Source organism: Bacillus rossius, chromosome 16, assembly GCF_032445375.1.
Source record: "Bacillus rossius redtenbacheri isolate Brsri chromosome 16, Brsri_v3, whole genome shotgun sequence".
NCBI lineage: Eukaryota > Metazoa > Arthropoda > Insecta > Phasmatodea > Bacillidae > Bacillus > Bacillus rossius.
Genome location: NC_086343.1, coordinates 14,627,296 through 14,647,340, shown reverse-complemented (window position 1 = coordinate 14,647,340; position 20,045 = coordinate 14,627,296). Strand labels below are relative to the sequence as shown.

Sequence of the window (20,045 nt, the reverse complement as noted above, 5' to 3'; positions counted from 1 at the left end):
ATTTGTACTATTATAAAATTTACGTTGGCACATCAATATGCTTGGAACATCTCCTCTGTTCAAAAAAGTTAATATATACAAATCAATCATGCAGGTCTGCCATATTTTCAAGATTTTTGAGACACAGATGGCAGTACTGTGATTACACATCAAAAACAGATACTTACCTAGGTCTCTGACTTTCATAACAGCCAACCAGGTGGTCGGAGGGTCCTAACTCAAGATATTTTTGAAAAAATTGTTTATAAAAATTATGTTTTAGTGCAAATATAAAACTAAAATATTAAGAAAATACTGTAATGTATGGGTAATTAATGTAAACTGGTATTTTTTTTTTAGATTGTTTATTTTTCTAACTCCCCTTTTTTAAAAAAAAAATTCTCAATGGCATAAATTCTGCTATACATCCCCACTGTGGGCGGCCCTGAGCGTCTGACCAATAGAAGCCAAGTATTTGGCAATGGTGATAGCCATGTTTGTTTATGTTTTCAATATGTTAAAAACTGTTTCAAGTACAGGGATATTTAGTGTTGTATCTTTATTTTCTAATTTATTTTTATTATACATGAAACCACTAATCACCTCACATCTCTTTTTTCAATTATATTAATTTAAATAATAGTAAACTTCAATCTCATTAATTGCAATTTGTTAAGTTTTCATGCATTGTGGAAGCTGCAGACTGATATGAAAAGTAAATTTCTTGCAGGTCCGTGATCCATTTCCATTTATACGTTTCCGTGTCTTTGTAGAATGGGCTTTGACATCAGTTAATGAAAACTTGTACATAATTATGTGTGGTATTTATATCGACATGTTAAAATAAGACAATAGGTATGTATTGAATTATTTGTTCTTTATATAAATAAATTTCATAATATTAGGAGCCAAAGATGGTAATAGTGAAACAAATAGATAAAACAAACATTTTTTGTTTAACATCATTAGCAAATACATCCTTTTAAACCAAAATTTTTTCATGACTATGAAGACACTACATACGTACTTACGTACACAAGCAGTGGCGGATCCAGAGGTTCACCTTGGAGGGGGCACTCTAGGATTTCAGAATAGCCAGAGAAAAAATGTCTTAAAATTACTAAATTTGTATTTAATCTACTCACACTACACATAACATCCAAACACCAGATTTTATGATTCTACAAGAAATTCATTAATTATATTAAAATATTTTATTGGTTTCAGAAACAATCATTTTTATCGACAATATTAATGTAAACGACAACTAGTTTTTTTTGGGGGGGGGGGGGGGGGGGGCACTTGCCCCTGGTGACCCCCCCCCCCCCCCTGGATCCACCACTGTACACAAGTATGTAAAGTATGTACACAATATGTACTACATTTGTTATGCATACCTCAACCCTGAGCATAGGGAATTCTGTACAATAACCTTGATCCTGATAGTTCGGGACAAAAGTAAATTTCTTTGGTTTTATGTTTCGCAGAGTGCATCGCGGAATGACTCCGTCGACTTGCGGCGATTCTCGGCCCGACACATGGCGGTGAAGACGGAATGGGAGTGTTGACCATTTGGGGGGGGGGGGGGGGGGGGGGGGGGGCAACGTGGTCCAGGCGCTGGGTCAGAGGGGGCATCAGGATGGTCCGACACAATTTTTAGTAGACTGCAAAAAACTACTCTGATTTTACTTATTACAAATAATCATGTTTTCAATGGAGATCATATCAAATACACTGGAGACTAATACCGGACAGCTCCAAAATGTTTGTGTGAAAACCTGGCATCGTCAATTCAGTCCGATAGATGGCAGGCAGTACGCCCAGTATGAAAAATGGGGAAGCCTTCTTTTCACAGACGAAAGAGCCAAAACCCGAAGTTCATGTTTTTTCCCGTATCTTTAATGTAGCTATCCTAACCAAATCAGCCGTCCACGATGTTTTAAAGTATTTATAATGTAGCTAACCTAACCTAATTGACCATTAGTATCCTTTTATCAACACCGCCATATTTATTTACAATGAAAAAAAATAACCCGAAGATACACGATGGGGCGTTTGGCTCTCTCGTCTGTGAAAAGAAGGATTCCCTGAAAAATATTATTTGTTTAATATAAGAGGTACCAACATTATGACAATGACAAAAAGTTTTTTTTAAATAACTGTACAGATTATAAGAGGGGGGGGGGGGGGGGGAGAGGATGGAAATAAAACTCCGTTATTTTAAAATTCTTAAAAATAATAATGTTGATAGAAGATAATTTAATATATATTTAACAATTTATGATAAAAATATTCTTGTAGTCACACCTCTTGTCACTAGATTATTTTTTTTACACTCTCCCATTGTGTCTTTAGTATAGAGCTGTCGGGTATTAGTCTCCGGAGTTCTTTTGACGTGATGTCTTTCTTATAAATCGATGAACTCCCGTGCGAGAAAATCTTCTATAATATCAAAACAGGTTAAGGCGGGATTGTTTAAACTAATTGTACGTGATCATATTTAAACAAATTATTTAAATTAAATTAGCAAAAAACTGTAAATAATATTTGAAAATTAAAAAAGTATGCAATTTTTTTCATCAATGATTTCTTATGACGTTATCACGTATAATTGTCGTAAGTAAACCGACTTTACAGACAACCAGGGGCGCAACAACAGGTAGGGGGGCAAGGGTATTTTGCCCCCTCCCCCTCAGAAACCTATAAGTGGGGGCAAACAGGGGCAAAGAAAGTGCTGTGTAATCAATTTTTAGATAATAAAACTGCTTAAATAGCACCATTTTCCACCTTGAAATACAAATTTTCCTGGGGGAGGACCCCCGGAACCCCCCGCTTCAATATGGGGGATCGATGATTCTTTATAAAAAGGTATATTGCCCTCCCTTTGGAAATTTAGTTGTTGTGCCCCTGCACAGGGCCGGTGCAAGGTAAATTGGCGCCCTAGGAGAAAAACCTTTATTGCCCCCCCCCCCCCCGGGCCGGACACCCCAAAAAAAATTGACCATGCCTCAAAATACATCACGTAAGCCTAATATTCTGTCAACAATCAAATGTAAGCAGGCTTGTTTGTTTTTTCTTTTTAACTTATTACTATTACAAATAATAAACAGGTCACCGTGGACTTTTAAATAATTACTTATATCAATATAAACATTCCAAACTGTTACAAAAATCCATTTTCATCTAGCTTCAACAATCGTTAAACATATTACATCAGCTGTTATGTGTCGTGCTGCGCCGCCCCCAGCTACTTGGCGCCCTAGGCGGTTGCCTAGTGCCTAGTGCCCCTGCAGACAACCCCCTTTTTTTTACTCAGTTATTTACGCAAAATTCAAAAACAAATGATCCCCGGCGACCACAACCCGAGCCTCATCGGCGGTACCCGAGGCCCAGGAGCGCCGCGGACGGGCCGAAGGTGGCGCCCAGGGCCACGCTCCTCGCCGCGGAGAGCACGGGCGCGATCCGGGGGACGGCCGCCGCCGCCCGCCCCACCTCCGCGGATATGTCCTTGGCCGCCTGCACGGCCCAGTCCTGGCAGTTGTTGTCCACGAGGTCGTACTTGGAGCCGTTGAGCCGGTTGAGGCGCGCGATCTCCCGCAGCCCGGAGGGGGAGACGCGCACGCGCCCCAGCGCCCGCAGCCTGGTCAGCCCGTCGCCGCGGTGCTTGCGGTAGTAGGCGTGCAGGTAGCCGTCGTCGTTCACGTTGCCTGCGGACACCAACGTCTGGTCACCGTACAAAAGGGGGGGGGGGGAAAAAAAAAAGAAAAAGAAAAAAAATTCAAAGCAGTCACGAGGACTGCCGACAGAAGTGAAAACCTTTTTTTAGCAATGTTTACGAAAAAAATATCATCACACCAAGGGCGTAGCCGGGTGGGGGGTGGAGGGGGGGGGGGTGTTAGGTGTTCAAACCCCCCTCCCCCCCTTTAGCTACAAATCTTTAATTAATTTCTTATTCATCACTCAAACGAATTTAATATTAAAATTAATAAAATTGTTTACCATTACAATATTTAAATTTAAGAAACGAAAACTGCTAAAATAACACCATTTTACACCTTGAAATCCAAATTTTCCCGGGGGAGGACCCGGACCGCCCGCTTTAATACGGGGGGGGGGCCATGCTTCTTAACACCCCCCCCCCCCCCATACACAAATCCTGGCTACGCCACTGCATCACACAACAAATTTTGTTTTATCACGTTAGTAAAATAACTCCTAAATTACTATAAAATACACACTGCATAGTAATTGTAGGTATTAAAAATAAATAAATAACGATGTTCTTAATTTTTAGGTTATATTGCTACAAAGACTCCGTTTTCGTCGGTACTCAAACTATATATCTATATGAGAATATTAATATATTTCATACTCACTTTTTACTGCACAGTAATCGTATACTTAAGATTTAAAAGCGCAATAAGTTATTCTAATAGGAAAATATACTTATAGTGTCATCGTTAGTTATCGTTAACACGTCACGTTAAACTCTTAATTGTCTATGCGTCACGTGACCATGTAGATGACGACATGTGAATTTACTCCCTATCCAAACCTTCCCATAGAAGTTTTCAGTTCAAAAATCAACAAGATAACCTGAACAGTTGCGGCCAGCTGCTCAGATAAATATTAAATCACTTCCCCCCCCCCCCCCCCCCAACCACAAAACAAAGGAGGGCTGGACAACACACGAGTTTAACGTAGAAATAAATTAACTTCCCTAGAAATTAAATTAGATTTAACTCAGGACATTTGTAGTCACCAAGCTTCGCAGCGAATTTTCAAAAGTCAGTTATTTCACGATACCCGTCGTCACAACTTATTATTTATGGGTAGGGACCGGAAAAATTCGCGGGTTCAATTACCTGCAGGATGAACTCCATAGTTCTACGTACACTCGGTCAAATGTCACCCATTCATTGGCTGCTGTCTTGTGAGACGTCCCAACGTAGCAGCCTGTGATTCGATAAAGCTTTGGTCGGGCGTTTCTCATTGGCCCAGAGTCATCCAGGTGAGTTGTGAGCCAATGGCAGAGGCAGCACTGAGGTATGTATAACTATTTGTATTTTAGCCTATCGCGAAATGATTTCGCGAATTTTTCCGGTCTCTATTTATAGGCACAAAACAGCAGGTTAGGGGCCCGAGTTCAGCCTGCCTGGGACTCCTCGCGGGACCTCGGGGTTCGATGCCGAGTTCGGGTACTCGGCCCCCTGGGTCCGCCACTGGCAGATGATTTCCCTGTTGGTCGGCCGGCAACGGCTGCTCGGGGTCGCTTCATGAAGCAATTGTTCTGAGCCCTGGTTACCGTACTCTTACCACATACACTAAAAATTGTGCCGATAATGAGTGATAAACTAAGACTCGTTCTTAAATGACACGGAAGCGGGGGCGGATATCAGGAGATGGAGTACACATGGCCAGGGGCGTAGCCAGGGGGAGGGGTTTTAGGGGTTAACCCCCCCCCCCCCCAGCCACAAATCTTTAATTAATTTCTTATTCTTCACTCAAACAAATTTCATATTAAAATTAATAAAAATTTCAAATTAATTGATAAATTTACTTTTATTTGCACTCATTAATTCAAATATGTCTATTAATTTAACGAAGAGATTATTTTAACTATAACTTTTATACATGTTTGCTATCTAATTTCTTCCAATCTGTGTTATTCTGTTAAGGATAGGACGATGATAGGAAAAGTAGGAAACGAATGGGTGTTTTTCAAGTTTAATGTGCCTCGAAAAAGTCCAAATCGATGGTTGTTCCAATCGAGTGGAAGAGAGATAGATGCGGCACAAGCGTACAAGAGTGTAACGGGACACAGCGTAACGGGATAATGTGCGTAACGGGACACTTTTTTATGCGTACAGCCGGCGTTCATCGATTTATTAGACGTCACGTCAAAAAAATTATCACCCGGTTGGTTGCTGGTATTTAAACACTTTAGAAGAAACCGTATAACGAAACAGACGCATTGTGACACATGTGATTAGTAATAAGACCTTATTTTCCCAAGAAAGGGATTAAATTCCAAAAAATCCACCCCTCCCTCCCTTTTCGTTTTCAGCTATGTCCGATAGACCTAGTGTTAAAAAAGGGGTAGGGGAGAAAAAAAAGGGGGGGGGGGGAGGGTGTTTACAGCCGAGGAGACGAAAGCCATTGCCTTCACTCGGGGAAGTCTGGGTAAAAATAGCCCGCCACCAAGTGACGCTTAGCTACAAAAACGCTCAGCTACGCCAAACGTTTCAGGTCGTGTTACAAGTTCCTGACAGAATCACGGGAGGCCGTGATCGCTGATGCTGGAATCTCAATGGCAGGTTGCGTGCGACGCGAATAAAATACTTTCGTAACCAATCACTAGAGACATGCAAAATTCGCGGATTCATTTCGCGATAGGCTAGCATCAAAACAACTATACCTTCGTACCGCTTTTGCGATTGGCCCACATTTTATCCGGGAAACTGTGAGCCAATGGGAAAAACTAAACCAAGAATGTGCCGAATCACGGACAGCCTAGTTGAGACGTCTCACGCGTCAGTAGCCAATGAACAGGTGTCATTTCCGCGAGTATTTAAAGGACTGTGGAGTCTATCCTAGAGGGTCAATGAATCCGCGAATTTTTCAGGTCTCTACCAATCACGCTCCACGCATCTTTGGCGTCAGCGCGACAAAATTCGCGGGCGCGATAAAAATTGGTAATCAAAGGAAAATTTTTTCTCAAACAGGCAAGTTCAAGAAACTTGTAAACATTTATGGCTATCGTATATGTAGATGCGAATGTAACGGTGGCAAAGAATTTTATAGCTGATTGTTTCTATTTGTCGCGCTGTTAAAAAATAGCATGTTCACTGTAATTCAATATATTTTTCTGCTGCATAGTGTACTTCGTGTCACGTTTACGATGATTCCAGCACAATGTTCACGTGTTTTGGAAAAAACCAACGACGAGGTCTTTGCTTCTTTCCTTCAATGCATTTCGAACGATAGGTACTAGTTTAATAAAATGTTCTAAAAGCACCAAATTTCTTGTGACTTCAGTAAAGAATTTTGTTTTTAATACAAAAAAAAAATTTACACCCCAATTTAAGATTAAAAAAAATACAAATCATCAAAATGTGTCATCACTAGCATGGATATAACTATAATTTACAAAGAGCACGCAGATACTTAAAAAGACTGATCATTCTTCTACCAAAAACAATATGTATTCTATGCTATGATAATACTGAAAGTCATTTTTTATAATTTTTGTGGCATGTTTCTTTACTTTATATTCAGATGTCGATAATATTCACTTGAAAAAAAAAAGGGGGGGGGGGGGGGGAATAGAAGACCATTTTCAACTCAATTTATCACCAGTAATCACTCAACCAAAATTAACGAAATTTACTTTGACACATTCTGTACATAGATAGTTTAATCATGTTTCCTTCTGCCAAGCAAGACGGCGCGAGTGGTATAAAACACTGGACTCACACTTGGAATGCCCGATGTTCGAACCCCGGTCCGGCAACCCTAATTTGGGTTTTCCCTGGGTTTACTGATATCGATACAGGGAGACATGCCATGACGGTTGATCAACGTGGGACAAGGTACAATCCCTTCCTCAGTTTACCCACACTGTATTTATGTTTGTATGCAGTGACGGATACAAGAGGGGGGGGGGGGCACCAGGGGAAAGTGCCCCCCCCCCCCCCCCCGAAAAAACCAGTTGTCTGCTACATTAATATTGCCGACAAAAAGGATTGTTTCTGAAACCAATATTTTTTTTTTAAATATAATTAATGAATTTCTTGTAGAATCATAAAATCTGGAGGTTGGAAGTTATGTGTAGTGTGAGTAGATTAAATACAAATTTAGTAATTTTGAGACATTTTTTCTCTGGCTATTCTGAAATCCTAGAGTGCCCCCTCCGAGGTGAACCTCTGGATCCGCCACTGTTCGTATGTGTCCGTCTGTAACTACCGCGAGACGTGAAACACAAAAATTAAAATAAAAAATAATTAATTATCATATGATTCCACCACAACGTCTACACGCGAGAAACACAACATTATACCCGGGGCTGTCAAGAGACACTTGGACCCTGGGCCAACTTTTAAAACCCCCACAGTTTATAAAAAGAATATTCTCAAGAATGAGAACGTTACTGTGGCCATAACTGTAAACATGATCTGCGCTTAGTGCATAGATTTTAAGGTTTCTTATAAATCATATTAACAATACACTTGCGATTTTCGTTCCTTTCGGGTAAAACTCAACTGTCCCCCCTCCCCACCTAATTTACGGCCAGCCCTGCCCCCCCTTTTTTTTGTACCACTCGACGACAGTGTAAAAATACACCACACACTGCAATTCCTCTAGAATTTTGTTTATCAGTCAGCAAAAACCATAAAGATAACACCAGATTTAACGTATCAACGAAAAAAAAAAAAAACACTGGAATTGCTTGCTTGCCAATACAAATACCAACACCCTATGTGGCATGCAGTACGTAGCAGGCACACTGATCAGTGAACATGAAAATAACGACATGGCAGTATGACAATCCGCACGTTCAAATCTTAACGCATTACTTGATTGATGGTTTAAAAAACTGTAATCCATCCTGAACAAAATAAATTTTATTATTAGTTCAATTACTCGTAAAATTTATTGATCAAGTTTTTAGATTCAAAACACAAAATAGCTTAAAAAAATATCGATATTACAGCGCTACAGTTGTATTTAGAAAAAAAGTGTCTGCTGAAATAACATTAATTATTTTATTTCTATAAAAATCTTAACGCTTAAGTATTCAGAAAGTCGTGAATAATATATCAAATACATTGACACAGACGTTGACTAAACACATACGGCGAAAAATAGTCCAATGTTTACCGGTATCGAACTGTACGTGAAATTTCCAGGCATCCTATAGCGAGTTGGCCTTGAATTTCATCCCGTGTGACGTCACAGTTTGATCGCGGCCGGAAGAGACACAGACAGCTGTTGCTGAGTGCATGATAGTCGCGTCGCAGAGGAACTTAAATTTAACACCAAATTTTTCTTATACTTATACGTAGCTATTTAGTTTTGTGAATTAGTATTTATGACCAGAGCTAACCCCAAACAAGTAACAAAAAATTTATATTATCAATCCGAGGATTATTTTTTGATAATAATATAGGCAAAATAGCAGGAGTATTGAGTATGTATTGTATGGATATGTGAATTAATTAATTAATTCGGGTTTAATGTATCGGCGACAACGAAGTCACTATATATGGATGAAGTAGTGACGTAATGAAAAGGTGGATAGAATCGGGATACTACTGATAAAACCCATCGGCTGACTGTGCCGTCAGCCACTCAGGGACGTACTTTGATGAAGGAGGGGGAAGGGGGGGTGCGTACCCTCCTTTCCAGGAGTTAAAGAAGAGAGAAAAAGAAAACACAAGCGAAGACAGGATAAGAAAATTGTAGCAACCTAGCTACATAAGGTAATATAGAGATTATTTTGGAAGGATATTGTAACCCTTAGTGGGCTACAATATAATGAATTTTCCTCCCCCATTATAGCCTGACTTGCCTCATACACAGAAGCGGCAACAAATGTGTTTTCAAGTAGTCTATATTTAATGCCGGTTTGCATATGTATTATTGTAAATATTGCTTTCATACAAACTCGACACGCTTTCAATGTGTTTAACAACATTAATTAATATGTATTCATGACTTGTTTTAAAAATAATTAAAAAAATACAAATTGTCAGTTAACTTTTCTCAAGCAAAATCATTACTTAAAATTCTATGTGTAAACTTTGGAGTTCTAAAAGTCTACTATTTCTAGAGACATTAGAGTGATAATTAATTTTCTTTTAAAAAAACAATTACAAAGAAAACTTAATCATTAAAAACTATATAATGGTTACACCGGACCCTTTCTTCACAAAAACCTGGATACGGCCCTGCGCTACTTGTCATACTCCAATCATGAATTTGCCCCGCTGAAAGTACCCTTAGCGGAAGGCGAATGACTCGTTCACTCGAAACTCAACCACACTAAGAAGAAATGCCTTTAAATCTGATGAATGCTACCCGAATTTACCGATACACGTAGGTTGATTCAGCCCTTAGCGGTCATGGCTACTGGCGGAGATGTCATACAGAAAGATTCTTTGAATTTCCTTGAAGACACGAGACGCCTTCTTCAAAATATAATGTGTAGGGTCATGTACCTTTTTCGTGAATTCCCCCCCCCCCCCCCCCCAAACACTCATTAGATTGCAATACGGCATACATGCGCCAGCGGTATCTTCCTTGCAATTAGTGACCATTTGCAAGAGCAGCTATTGCCTTATTTGACTAGGCCATTCAGGATGCTTTGCTTCCAAACGGAATGTCAGTGATTCGTGTAAGTACTAACTAGAGACCTGCAAAAATCGCGGTTTCGATGGCCTTCAGGATAGACTGCACGTACCCCTGTACACTCGGGAAAATGACGCAAGTTCATTGGTTGCCGATTTGTAAGTCGTCTCAGCTGGTTTGTCTGATTCGATCCTTCTTTGGTTGAGGGTGTATAACTGGTTGAGATTCGTCCAGATGAACAGTAAGCCAATAGCAAAATTATCTAAGAGGCATATGTGTTTGAATTCTAGCCTATCACCGAATGAATCCACGAATTGTGCAGGTCTCTAGTACTAACAGTAGACATGCACCTGGAAGAAACTCAACCTATCACGAAACACAGACGATGCTAGTGTTTTAAATCTTAGCTAGTCTCGGAAAATTTTCGCGAAAAATACATGCACCTTATATCTTACGGAAAATCCTTTTGTACGCTTTTCAAACAGATTCTCTGGGAACCTATAGCAAAAATATTTTCTTTTGGGATACGTCAGGGGCATCAACGCTGAGGAGAACAAGGGTTGAGGCAGTAAAAAGGGGAAAAAAGGGGGGAGGGGTAATTTTGCCAGCTGGGTTGGAAGGAGCAAATTATGTAACAATATCAAATGAAAAACGGAATTGCTACCTGCAATTTAGCCATTTTCACATAATAACCAACACGATTACTTTCTTGCCATTACATACACAACAAACATATGCTAGCCACCAATGCTTGCATTTGTTTTTAAATAGTCACGTTTGCAGAGGTGCCCCCCCCCCCCAAACACTATGACTCACCCCCCCCTAACCTAATGATGTACCCCCCCCCCCCCCCCCGAAATTTTTTATGCCATTTTCTCAATGATTTTATAATATTTTACTTTTTTAATATTATATTTTATCACATTTTGCATTAATTAAAACTGATTTTCTAATAATAATTTTGGTCATATCAGGTAATATTTCCATCCTGAACCGACAGATGCCAAACTGCTTTTGTTGAGGAAAGTGCGGGGTTGCCAATTTGATTTACAAGATCCCTTTCAATTATCAAAGCACCAGAAACGTATTTTCACATTAGAAGCTATAATTATGTAAATAATATATACATTTTTCTCGTCTTTTAACCACACCCCCCCCCCCCCCCCCTGAAATTTTAATGACGCAGTCTGCGTCGTAGCCCCCCCTTGTGGGCACCCCTGACGTTTGAAAGAAACAAGCTTAATTAAAATATAATAAATATCAAACTGTTTAGTGCATTTTAACAATATGGGCATGTTAAATAAAATTCCTTGTTGAAAATCAGGTCCAAAAACGGGTTTAGTATTTTTTTTCAGGACTTTTTCTCTTTAATCGGTGCCTTTCAGCCTGCGAACGGTTCAGCAAAGAAATATGCCTCCCTCTTACTCTGTCACGCCACCATTCCTCTTCCTTCAATCCGTTCCAGTCTTCTCCTCTCTCATGCACTCCTTAACTTTATGGTCTTTCCACCTCCTCCTTGGTTTTCCTTGGGGCCTTCTTCAAATGTACTTTAACTCCATTTTCCTAGGCAACCTCTATTTTCCAGAGGAAAATGGCCACACCATCTATTCCTGCTTTTTCAATGAACTCATACAAGTCCTGTACTACTCCTCTTGCTTGCACAATCTCATTCCTGATATTGTCTCGCCTCGTAACTGCCAACATACTTTTCATAAACTTCATACTTACCTATTGCTCTGATCTTCCAACATTTCTATTACCTACAGTCCAAGATTATGCTACTTAAGTGGCTATGGGCATATAGTAGGTATTGTAAAACACTTGTTTGTATTTTAATGGCACTTTCCTCTTCGATACCATCTCTCTCTCACTCACTTTAAATTCTATGCGTGAACACGTGTTAAGAGATTTCACAAACAAAATTAGTACCGGTAATCAAAACTTTAAAAATTTGCTTGGCTTGTGGATTGTAGTCACGCGAAGGGGTAGTTATCACACACATTTTTCACTGAAGCTTCGGTCGAAATTGCAGTCGCTAGATCACAAAAGCAAGGCAACTTCAGAGAATGGCCGCGAAAGCTTGCGATCCTTTTTAAAAAAATAAATACATAAAACACAAATTATGATAAAATTATTTTAAACATCTTCGGAAACAAAATTCTGACGTGTTTATTTATGTAACATTGCGCCTTTGACGCAATGAAAATACAAAATCTTTTTAATCGTTAGGTCTACCGCTTCCGCCACAAATTATGTCGCGTTGACGTCACTGATGTGTCGAACGCATTGCGCCCTACGCCCTATTGTAATTTCAGCATTATTTTGTTGTTATGGCCACACACACGTAAATAAATTACGTACACGAAAACTGCTTAAAATTTAAAAACCGCAATGTTTTTACGATTTTAAATAGTTTTTAAGGGCATCATAAGAAAAAAAGAGCGAGAGAGAGAGTGTGTGTGCGCCCGCGCGTGGATGCATTAGAGAAGCGCATAAATGATACGAAATAGCGAAATAGATCACAAGCTTCGATGCTTGGTTAATTAACATCTCTGACACGGCCTACTGCATAATGACAATCTCGGTATCATTCTGAATGAGGGGCGAAGACGCAACAAAATGGACAAATTTTGGAGGGAAAATAATATACCGGTTTTACCCAGATAAAACCTTCGCGGCACTTAAAATAAGTATCCGCCAAATTACTCAATCACGAGCCTACTCAGAATATAATATTGTAATATTGCTCTGCTTATATTTTACGAACCAAGGACCTAGCATGTGGCGAGTAGTTATGTAAAGTTACTCAATCGTACACACGACATGTAAAACTTAGAGGGATTGTTACCTTCAAGAAGTCTGTAGCTGTCGTCTTCGAAATGCACTACAAGTGCCCAGTGGTGAGCAGAGCCCGTACCGGCGGTAGCGCCGTCAACGCTGGTCAGACCTTCCACAACTTTGCTGAACAAATCAACGTTGGCATACCTCTCTGCAGTATCATATTCCGCGTCAAGGTATTCATCTTTCACTGGCTGCGAGCTAGAGGAGAACCCACGGATTACCTCGTAAATGGCTCCACCGAAAGGAAACATATTTTACGGTACTTTACTCCAGCAACCTAACTTTGCGTCATACACAAAGCCACAATGTCTCCTACTGCTTTATCTGCACTTTCCGACCGCGCCTTCCTCTTCTGTTTTCCCCCGCGAGTAGTTCTATTTTCCTTTCATAGAGAGCACTGAAGTGGACTATCATTACAGCAAAGAGGAATAAATTGTCAACATCCATAGAGATATGCGTTTAGAGTAGTATAGTATAATGCGAATCGACTTGTCAAGTAAGTAATATCAACGTGAATTCAGTACTAATATAAATTGCTAATTTCAATAAATTATGACACGCAGCAAAACAATTTGTAACAGCAAAACAGCAACTTTCAACGATGTATTGCGTATGGGAGTTTTTATGTTAAGTTGGCGACATTTGATTTTAACTTCCCGTGATGCCATATCAAATAATAAACAATAACAAAAAAGGTTTTGAAGCTTATAATTCCGCAATTTGAACGTGGTTTTGAGAAAAAAGTTTTAAACGAAGTTATTTTATTTTAAACATCAGCATTCTCACCTCTTTTCCACGATCGTGGGTTAAACTTAATAAGTCTCATAGTGTACAAAAAATATTACTAAAATGACGACTTGCTTGCTGAAATTATTCCGGTTGGATTTGTGTAAGAATCAGTGGTAACATTTAAAGACAATTTTCTAGAGTAGATGCTCTTCTAAAAAAAAGTGTGACCGGTAGGTTTGTTTAGGTTAGCGGCTTTAAAAATGCCTAACAGAATTTTAGCACAGGTGATACTCAAAAATGCAATCTCAAGAATTATTGTTTCTTTTAATTATTTAATGAGCAACTACTCTAGGTAATTACCGATAAGCCTAATGCTATTCAAGCACGTAATCACAGTTATTTATATTAAATATGTGATAATTAAGCATGGTATCAGTTGTGAAAATGTAGTTAAAATACTGTTACACTGTTTTCTACATCGTTTTAATTTTTCATGTTGCAGACCCAGTTTTAAGTACCTTTTTTATTTTAATTTTATTAAATCTCTCTGTTGACCCCGATACATGTATATCATACAATTGGGGTATAGAGAACATCATTAATTGCACATATAAATTATAACAGAGATTACAAATATATAAAAATAAATACGACATATTAACAAATCATAATCACAATACAAAAAAAAAACATACCTATGATGGTCAAATCACAAGAAACCACTTCTAACCTAATAAGGGAACTTAACCTAGCCTAGGTAAAACAAAAGTGATACACAAGTAACTACTACAGACCTGCCAAATCTTAATGTTTCAATGAATGTCTTTTAGTGCCATAAAAAATACCACATGTGCTGAAAAGTCTTTCAGATGGATCATTAGTAGCAGGTACACACAGGTATTTTGCAGCAGAAAGACATAGTTTCTGTTGTACAGAAATAATTTATTTGCATTAACTTCTCTAAAACTGATATTCGCAGCTGCGTAATTGTGTTTAGTCTAGTTACAAAACAGACATACACCATCTTTACTTGCTTAATGAAACCTGAATTTACTAATGGAAGCTGGAAAATTTAATTATGAAATATATTGAATCATGAAATACTAAGTTTAAAAAAAAAAAAATTTAGTGCAAGATTGTGAGACTTGTACAGGTTTACAATTCAAGAACAGGAATTCCAACACAAACTTATTGCGTGCGGCTGCAAAAATTCATGGTACCTACCAAACATATGGAAATGCATTTCATGTGGTTGCTTTGCACAGAAAACAGTAAAAGTAATTTACACTATGTGAACCCCTATGTTATTGCATTTTTATATTTAAATTCAATTTTTTAATACTTGATGCAAGTTAATTAAGAAATGTCTCTGCCACGATATTACGAACATTTCTTTGCAGTTCAAGCAGTTGGTACTTTCCATTGTTTGTAGTGGCAGCCATACTCTAAATAAATCAAGTTTTTGTTCTTATCTAACTTTACTGTATTAGTATTGGGTAGATATATTTATTTATGATTTATTGGATTCAAGAATGTTATTAAAACACAGTATTATTAAGTTTGATATTTATACCTGGAACATGTAGCTAAGAAATTATGTGAGTTCAATGTATGTAGTGCTACGAAAAGTGAAAAGGGTACTGGTGGATTTTAAGGTTATCACAGAAACTTTTATTTTTCAGTAATATCGGCCAAAAATTAACCAGCAGTGTGAATTGGCAGAAATAAATGCCGATTCAACTAAATAGGTATTGGCAAAATCAGATTTAAGTTTTCTACTTATTGCAGAAAACTATAGGCAAACATATGGGTAGTATACAACATACAAACAGTACCCTAACCAGAGATGACTTGTGTTGGTTACAACCCACGCGCGAAACTCTCCGGCCGCCTGGGCTATCCTTGCTAATCCTACAGATTGGCACCCCTGGTTTCAGGTATTGAAGCACTGTGAACTAAACATTAATACGTATATATATTGAATAGTTCAATGTAGTTGCAAAATTTAATATTTAATGTGGAGCAAGAAACTTTTGTATGCCGATTGTGTTCATGAGTCTTTTTTTTTCCTTTTCCAGGTCGGGTCGGCCAACTTGGTGTGACGAAAGCGTGCGGACTTAAATACTTCCCCCCGCCGGTGAATTACGACCGTAAGCTGTAGCTCGAACTGACTGCCTCCTCTTAGTGAACGCTCTGGTGGCACTGTGCTCTCCATGTAAATTTTGATTCTTTTACGTTGCAGATGTGGAGTTTCCCGAGAGACCCAGGCTGAAGATCGTGGAGAGGATGCCGCAGTTCCCGAGCAACATCCGGCCCCCAAAAATGATTAAGAATTTGAAGTTCATGCGGGGTCCTGAAACACTGCACAACACACTCCTCCACAAGCAGTACGGAATCATCGTGAGTTGGAGAGTGAAATAATTATTTAGACATTGTAACCAGCTGGTGGCTGGAAATCTCCCAGCAAACCTATTAATTTTGTTTGTAAACTTAGTTAAAATTTTTGTCTTCGTAGTTTACAGCTTTTTATGGCTTGATAAACTTCAGGGCCTAGTTTTTGATCCTGGTTGAAGTTAACATTTATGGCGTAGTGTTACCATTAGGTATGTAATGAAAAACAGTTACGATAAAACAGAAAAAAAAAAATTAAAACTTTAAAACCTTGACTTTAGACCTTATTTTTGACAAGGAATGTTATTAAAATGCTGCCCATCTTTTTAAAATTCATTAAACAGTTAATACTTTACCTTTGTCTAGGTAAACTTTGGTTCGTGCCATCCACCCTAGATGGCAGCACCATGGTTTTTACACATTTTCGTTCCATGACTTCTGTCACTATCACAAAATCACTCCCACAAAATGCAGTATACAATGTGTTAAGATGTTACACACCAGAAACATTAAAAAAATGAACTAAAAAAAAAAAGATTTTTTATTTTATTATTTATATTGTGGCTTTAAATCTCATTGACAGTACAGACATTATAGATGGACTTATACAGAAACATTAAGAAGGAAAATTGGGAAGGAATTGGCCATGGTCAGCCAGGAAAATCAAACTTGAGGTGGCTGGACTGGGACGTGAACCTATACCTCAACAATGTGAGCCCATTGTTTTACCATTGTGCCGTATTGCTCTGTGAAGCAATCCGATATGTTCAGAACCACGGCCTTGCCGGATTAGTGAACGTCTATATGGTTCTGACAGAAACGCCAAAGAAAAATTAGTATAAATTACAATAGTATTTAATTTAGAACAAGTTATAATAAGCTTCTCTGTATAAAGAAAAAATACAGTCGAACGTTGCTGTTTATAAATGTCTCTGGTATCACCTTGCATGTATGATTCAGATCTCTTCTTTAAAAAATTACACCCGTTATAAAACAGTAAACTTTTAAGCGAACTAAAAATGCTGGCATTGTAGTAATGACAGCCTGCCAGCCGATGTCACCAGCCGGAATCCACCCGAATAAATCAGAATGCAAGTAAGTGGCTCAAATGGTACCAGATTGCAGAACCCTAGAATGCCGGATTAAAGATCTTTCACTGTACCATTGGACGGTTGTCGTGTGACAGCTGTCTTACTGATGCAGTGTCTTGCGCCCAGTGGGGACATCTAGACTGTTCTGTTTCGTGGTGACAGGCAACGAGGGGCGGCAGGATGCGGCACGGTCACTACGAGATGGTGCGCCTGCTCATTGGCCGCAGGATGGACATGAAGCGGATGTTTGCCATCTGGAGGATAGACGCTCCGTGGCAGCCAGTCACGAAGAAGGTAACTTGCGTTGACTGCATGCTGTTTCGGCAGTCTCCGCTGTAGCGTGCGTCACGTCTCTAATGGTAACAAAAACTGTTTGCAGGGGCTCGGGCAGCGAATGGGCGGTGGGAAAGGTGCAATAGATCACTACGTCACGCCGATAAAGGCAGGGCGAGTCATTATAGAAGTGGGTGGAAAATGTGAATTCGAAGAGGTGAGTTGTTTAGTTTTTTATATTTATTAGGTTTCTTTCTCTGTTCCTGTCAATTTTTGGCACATAATTGTCAAGAGCATTAATATTACATACATATTTTCAAATAAGTATTGTTGGATGTAGCCTGGTGTAGTACATTGATTTTTTGCATTAATGGTGAATAAAAAGATATTATTCTATGAAACATATGTATGGAAGTACTCATTGTATATGGTATTAGAGTTTTATTTGGTTTTCTATTGAAAACGTTACTACAGTGACTCTAATTTTAGTACATACATTCATAATTGTCTGATTAAATAACAGCATAGCTGGGTATAAATGTGAAATATACAACAAATATTTTTTTGTGTAGTTAGTAGCTTAGAGGGTTGCATGTAGTGAGATTAAATTAAAAATTATAGGTATTTAAGATTAAGTTCTTTTAATTTAATACTTTGTTAAGTTTATTTAGCCAATTATGTTGTGATGCTGTTCTGCAACATTATTGTAGTCATAAACAAAAATATTTCCATACGTTAGAATGGAGTGTAATAAAAACCATTATTTTATAAAGGTAGGTATTATTGTTAGATCAAACATATCAGTTTTTTTTTTCAGACTGACAGAGAGTTGGTTACGTTGTGTTGATGGAAATGTATTGTGTAGACAAACATTTTATAATTTATTCTGAATTGTGCATGTTTTTTTGAAATGTGTTTTTGATAATAATGTGTATGTATTGAAATACCTGTGTCCATAGATTGATGCGCTGGAAAAAGTTTTTAAGGCGGGACAGGGAAAACTTTAGGAAATTATGACAGAAATAAGAGAGTGGGAACTCTGTATCGAGATCAGGGCAAAAAAATGTGCTGTGATTTGTGGGTTTGCGAGTACCAGTGGCGGATCCAGAGTTTCACCTCTAGGATTTCATTTCAGAATAGCCAGAGAAAAAAAAAAGTCTTATAATTACTAAATTTGTATTTAATACTACACACGTAACATCCAACCACCAGATTTTTATGATTCTGCGAGAAATTCATTAATCATATTAAAATATTTCATTGGTTTCAGAAACAATAATTTTTGTCGGCAATATTAATTGTAGCAGACAACTGGTTTTTCGGGGAAGGGGGGGGGGGGCACTTGCCCCTGGTGCCCCCCCCCCCTGGATCCGCCACTGGCGAGTACGCCCTGGACAGTCGGTACCTTCTCGCGATGTGTCCAGGTGAAGCCCATGCTGGACCTGGTTGTGGGGCGGCTGCCGTTCCGAGCCGAGGCGGTGAGCCATCAGATACTGGAGGAGAAGGCGGAGGAGGAGGAACGCATCGAGCGGGAGAACATCAACCCCTACACCATGAAGTACGTCATCCAGAACAACATGGGCGGGTGCCAGAACTGGATCTCTCGCTACGACCGCTTGTGGTTCGGGAAGTACCGGTAGCCGGGCTGCAACCATCTCTGTCCTCTTACGGTGTTTTTTTGTGCCAAGAACAGTAATATTAAAGTAATCAATACCGAAAATCCTTATTTGAAAACACTACATTTTTTTTTTTTTTACCCAAATATTTTGTCATTTATTTTCGATGCTGTCTAATGGCCACTTACACAAACAACAGTCATTCTAGGGGCTATTTTGTGCCCTTGAGGGACTAGGAGCAAGGTAACAGCATGACAAAAGTTTGTCACAAGTGACCTATTAAATTTAGATGTTTTAATTTCTGATATCTTTTGCCGAAAAATCTCTTTGAAAATAAGTTAAATAAGTAAAAGTTTGTCACAAGTGACCTATTAAATTTGGATGTTTTAATTTCTGATATCTTTTGCCGAAAAAGCCCTGTGAAAATAATACAGTAGGTAGTTTTCTTAAGTGTTTTTCAAAGCAAGAACGACAGCACAGAATGTTAAGTAGCATTTGAACAGTGGCTTTCTAAAGATGCTTATTAATGCCATAGGCTCCTCATGTAAAGATTGTTTTTTTTTTTTTTTAATACAGACAATTGTGTACTCCATTTGTTAGCATGTTGATACTTTTCAAATATGTTAATTGTTACAATAAAAAATGTCCTCTAAATGGCGTACTTGTTATTATTTTAATTTGTGTACCCATTAATCCCAGGTAGCAAAAACCTTATCTGCTCATCTGTAAGAGGGTCATTTAGAAAATAAAGACCATTTAGTTATTCAAAATGAAA

At 38.6% G+C, this 20,045-nt stretch overlaps 2 protein-coding genes across 2 annotated transcripts; one reads left to right on the top strand and one right to left on the bottom strand.

Moving 5' to 3' along the window:
* Positions 1 to 1,567: 1,567 nt before the first annotated feature.
* LOC134540134 (uncharacterized) lies at positions 1,568 to 13,551 on the bottom strand. Its single transcript, XM_063382660.1, has 2 exons — positions 13,178 to 13,551; positions 1,568 to 3,686 (listed from the first exon to the last, which is right to left on the bottom strand). Exons 1-2 carry the CDS (start codon positions 13,419 to 13,421, stop codon positions 3,349 to 3,351), a joined length of 582 nt encoding a protein of 193 aa, XP_063238730.1. The 5' UTR covers positions 13,422 to 13,551; the 3' UTR covers positions 1,568 to 3,348.
* A 253-nt stretch (positions 13,552 to 13,804) lies between these two features.
* LOC134540133 (large ribosomal subunit protein uL16m) lies at positions 13,805 to 19,924 on the top strand. Its single transcript, XM_063382659.1, has 6 exons — positions 13,805 to 14,059; positions 15,978 to 16,049; positions 16,142 to 16,299; positions 17,544 to 17,675; positions 17,761 to 17,871; positions 19,079 to 19,924. Exons 1-6 carry the CDS (start codon positions 14,020 to 14,022, stop codon positions 19,292 to 19,294), a joined length of 729 nt encoding a protein of 242 aa, XP_063238729.1. The 5' UTR covers positions 13,805 to 14,019; the 3' UTR covers positions 19,295 to 19,924.
* The last annotated feature ends 121 nt before the right edge of the window (positions 19,925 to 20,045 follow it).